This window comes from Pelophylax lessonae (genome assembly GCF_965119305.1).
Source record: "Pelophylax lessonae genome assembly, chromosome: 2".
NCBI lineage: Eukaryota > Metazoa > Chordata > Amphibia > Anura > Ranidae > Pelophylax > Pelophylax lessonae.
This window is the reverse complement of record NC_138769.1, coordinates 199437393-199441992: the sequence shown is the minus strand read 5'-3', so window position 1 is coordinate 199441992 and position 4600 is coordinate 199437393. Positions and strand designations below refer to the sequence as shown.

The window sequence follows — 4600 nt, the reverse complement described above, 5'->3', positions numbered from 1 at the left end:
CTGAAGGATTATTCTTCAAAAAACATTCTGAATCCCTGATTGTTTCTTTCTGGATTAAGCCAAGTGGGAAGGTCATTTAATCTGATTCTATAAGCTTTTACAGAAGAATACAGCACGTTTTTTTTGACTGCTTGTTTTTTTGTAACACATGATACCACAGATCTAAAAATAGAGTTGACTTAAAAAGAACAATAGGCTCTCACATGCAATGTAAAAAAAAAAAGACATTGATTTATTCAGACCATGGGTATTTGAAAGCTCGTTTCTTATAAGAAAGCTGATATTTTTCCAAAATCTCCCTCAGCAGACTGACAGTGCAAACTAGAGGGGAAAGGAAACAAAATGGAGGCAGTGGCGTGTATCACCGAATTAGCAGGCCTGTTCCTGTCACTGTCTGGCTATGTGTGTTGCCTGGTAGCCTTATTTATTCCTCAGTGGTTGACTTCTTCTCCAGGCCTTCTCGTCAGTGAATATTACCAGCTCGGCTTGTGGAAAACATGTGTTGTTCAGGATATGGGACTAAGTGTATGTCAAGAATACCAGACTCCACTGCACCTTACTCCTCAAATCCGAATGGGTCGTGTCCTGGTGTGCCTCTCAGTGTTCCTTGGAGCCCTAGGATTTATAGCTTCAGCGCCTACTTTGACTTGGGTGAAATGCCTTGAAGACACAGAAAGCCATGTGAAAAAGACCCTAGCATTTCTTGGAGGAATCCTTTTTGCAGTGTCAGGTGCCCTGACTTTTGGCTCAGTGTCCTTCTTTGCTTATGACACATTGGTCAAATTTTGGGATGATAAGATTCCTAAAGACATTCCCCGCTGGGAATTTGGAGATGCAATGTATGCTGGCTGGACAGGTGGTTTTTCTATGATATTAGGAGGTATTGTACTGATTTTCTCACAGTTCCGTGCTTCTCAAGGTTCTGAATTAAAATGACCTTAAAGTGGACTTTAATGGCATATGTAAAACTGTTTTTGGCACAACCTGTAGAAGCATTTAACTAAATGGGCTATTGGATATGACAATTGAATACTTTCTGCTGGGTTCTACTCAGTACATCTAACAAGCTAATAGTAGTAGACTGTTGCACCATGTTGGCCATCAATTAATGCAAAAAGATTGGAGTTTAAGCGATACCCTTTATCGGCTAAATCCATGTTGTAAAGATGCAAGCTTTTGGGATAGCTCAGATGCCTTCATCATTTAACGAAGGGATCTAAGGGCTCTTTCACACGGAGTAGACCGCATTGCGATCCGCTCCGACACTTTTTTTTTTTTCACTGAGCGCATGACACTTGTGTCATCCGCTCCGTATGTCCGCATATCATCTCATCCATTTGCGGATGATATACGGACAAAATGTATGTCTATGGGCATTGCGGATGTCAGCGGATGACACCGCTGACATCCGATTTTGCATCCGTTCCGTTTTTTAAACGGAACAAAAATAGGGTTCTGTTCCGTTCCAAAAAACGGAACAGAACTGAAAGGACGAAAATCGGATGTCAGCGGATGGTCATCCGCTGACATCCGCAATGCCGTTGACATACATGATGTCCGTATATCATCCGCAAAAAAATAGGATGATATACGGACATGCGGAACGCCCGTATGAAAGGGCCCTAAGTTATTCAGAAAACTTGCATCTTTTTTAACTCAAGTTAGCCAATAAATGGTATTACCACTAAGCTCATTTCCAAGTTGATAAAAATTTCATGAGAAGTCATTGAAATTACCAGCTTGATTTAAAGTGAATGTAGGTTTAGGTTTTAAATAGAATGTAAAGTTAAAACATCTGTCAAGTTTTTATTGCTGTCTGTGTTCCAGTTGGGAATATTCCTCCTTCCTATTTGTCCTGGTGACCATTGTCTCTGAGACAAAAAGTGCGATGGTTAAATACAACATTTTTTGACTTGCCAGGGGAGTGGGAGTTGAGGTGAATTTATATAATGGGGAAAGTTCTTATGACAACTAATAGGGGATATTGCCTCTTTTTGGAAAGATCTCCTCATGCTTCCTGATTTGTTCCTGGTGCAAAGTTGAAGGCAAAATCGTCTCAATTTGACACAGATAGAAAAAATTGCTAAGGTTCCTAACTGTTACCTACTTTATTTAAATCCTTTAAAAAAAAAAAAAAAACTGTTTTATCCTTACATACACTTTAAGGGGTTGATTTACTAAAACTAGAGAGTGCAAAATCTGGTGAAGCCATGCATGGTAGCCAATCAGCTTTCAACTTCAGCTTGTTCATTTAAGCTTTGACAGAAAAACCTGGAAGCTGATTGGTTTCTATGCAGAGCTGCACCAGATTCTGCACTCTCCAGTTTCAGTAAATCAACCGCTGAATCAGGGGTAGGTAAGCCATTGCAGGACTCTGACAGCCACAAGCATGACTCCCAGAGGCAAAGGCATCATGGGACTTGTAGTTTTGCAACAGCTGGAGGGCCACAGTTTACCTACCTCTGCGCTAAATGTACAGTTGTGTTAAAAATTATTCAACCCCCAATGCTGTAAAGGGTTTTAGGGAATTTAGTGTACATTTGTAATTGTATTCAAAATGGAATCCTACAAGGACTTCTTAAAGAACCATATGCAACTAAAATGACATCAATTGGTCTTGTAATACAGTAGTAAATGTTTCTTTTGTGAATTCTTCATTGACACAATTATTCAACCCCTTAAAGACTACCACTCTGAAGAACAGAGGTTCATCGATCAGGTATTGAAAACACCTGTGGATGTCAGGGAGCAGCAATAAAGCCTAATAAGCACCAATTAGGCAGCTTTAAAATGACTGTGATACTCAGCTCCTTCTAGACATTTACTGGTGTGGTTACAAACATGGTGAAGTCAAGAGAATGGTCCAGGAAGACAAGAGAAGAGGTGATTACTCTTCACAGGAAGGGCAATGGCTATAAGAAGATGTTAAACATACCGAGAGACACCATAGGAAGCATCATTCGCAATTTCAAGGCAAAGGGCACTGTTGAAACGCTACCTGGTCGTGGCAGAAAGAAGATGCTGACTTCGACTACTGTGCGCTACCTGAATTGTAGAGTGGAGAAAAGTCCCCGTGTGATGGCTGAGGAACTGAGAAAAGATTTGTCAGATGTGGGTACTGAAGTTTCTGCTCAGACAATACGGCGCACACTTCGTAATGAAGGCCTCCATGCCAGAACTCCCAGGTGCACCCCTTTGCTGTCTCCAAAGAATAAGAAGAGTCGACTGCAGTATGTCAAAAGTCATGTGGACAAACCACAGAAGTTTTGGGATAGTGTTTTGTGGACTGATGAAACAAAATTAGAACTGTTTGGGCCCATGGATCAACGCTATGTTTGGAGGAGGAAGAACAAGGCCTATGAAGAAAAGAACACCTTGCCTACTGTGAAGCATGGCGGGGGGCCAATCATGCTTTGGGGCTGTTTTGCTTCTGCAGGTACAGGGAAGCTTCAGCGTGTGCAAGGTACCATGAATTCTCCTCAGTACCAGGAGATATTGGATGACAATGTGATGCAGTCCGTCACAAACCTGAGGCTTGGGAGACGTTGGACCTTTCAACAGGACAATGATCCCAAGCATACCTCCAAGTCCACTAGAGCATGGTTGCAGATTAAAGGCTGGAACATTTTGGAGTGGCCATCACAGTCACCAGACTTAAATCCGATTGAGAACCTCTGGTGGCACTTAAAGAAAGCAGTTGCAGTGCACAAGCCTAAGAATGTGACTGAACTGGAGGCTTTTGCCCATGACGAATGGGCGAAGATACCCGTAGATCGCTGCAAGACACTTGTGTCAAGCTATGCTTCACGTTTAAAAGCTGTTATAACTGTAAAAGGATGCTGTACTAAGATTGAATGTCACTTGGGGGTTGAATTAAACTGATAATGATGTGAGCACAGAAAAGACATTTGTGGTTATTTCATTATAAATGTTATGTTATATTTGTCTGACCTACACGTGCCTCTTTGATTTAATTGTAAGCAGGATGACTGAATGATTAAAATCAATGTCAAACTGGCCAAAAAAATCAATTTCAGTGGGGGTTGAATAATTTTGAACACAACTGTATATGCTAATTCTGAGTGTGCCTCTTAGAAGATATCAAGGAGAAATTTCCTAGCATGCACCACAGGCTCCTGACTGGCTCAGAATGGTCACATGGGGTATACCGTAGAAGCTCTTTCTACATCATTTCACAAAGGAAAAGGATGAAAGAAAGAATGGAAGAATGAATAAGAATTTCTCATAAAAGATATGTGTAACAATGACTAAACATTCCAACTCATCTTTTACTCAATCTGTAGCTGTTTAATGTTTTGCTTGAAGCAGCTATTAAGACCTGTTATTATTTTTTATGCTTATTATAAAGATATTTCAAAGTAATGTCAGAATGTTAGTAATAATATTTAACATAAAAATGTTTTATGGGTTACTTAATGGTTGCAGATTTTCTGTTAGTCCTCAGTAAATTATGTCCTGTAACTAACTACAATTCTCTTGGTGTTATCTGTGGAAGCATAAGTATAACCCATAAAAAGTCACAAATAATGGATTTCTTATTTCTCACATGTGTTTAATATTCGACAATAAAAATGTTGAA

At 40.1% G+C, this 4600-nt stretch overlaps 1 protein-coding gene across 1 annotated transcript; it reads left to right on the top strand.

The window, feature by feature from the left end:
• The first annotated feature begins 289 nt into the window (after nucleotides 1-289).
• LOC309548470 (claudin-22-like) lies at nucleotides 290-955 on the top strand. The gene has a single exon (XM_082248415.1). It carries the CDS (start codon nucleotides 343-345, stop codon nucleotides 934-936), a length of 594 nt encoding a protein of 197 aa, XP_082104541.1. The 5' UTR covers nucleotides 290-342; the 3' UTR covers nucleotides 937-955.
• The last annotated feature ends 3645 nt before the right edge of the window (nucleotides 956-4600 follow it).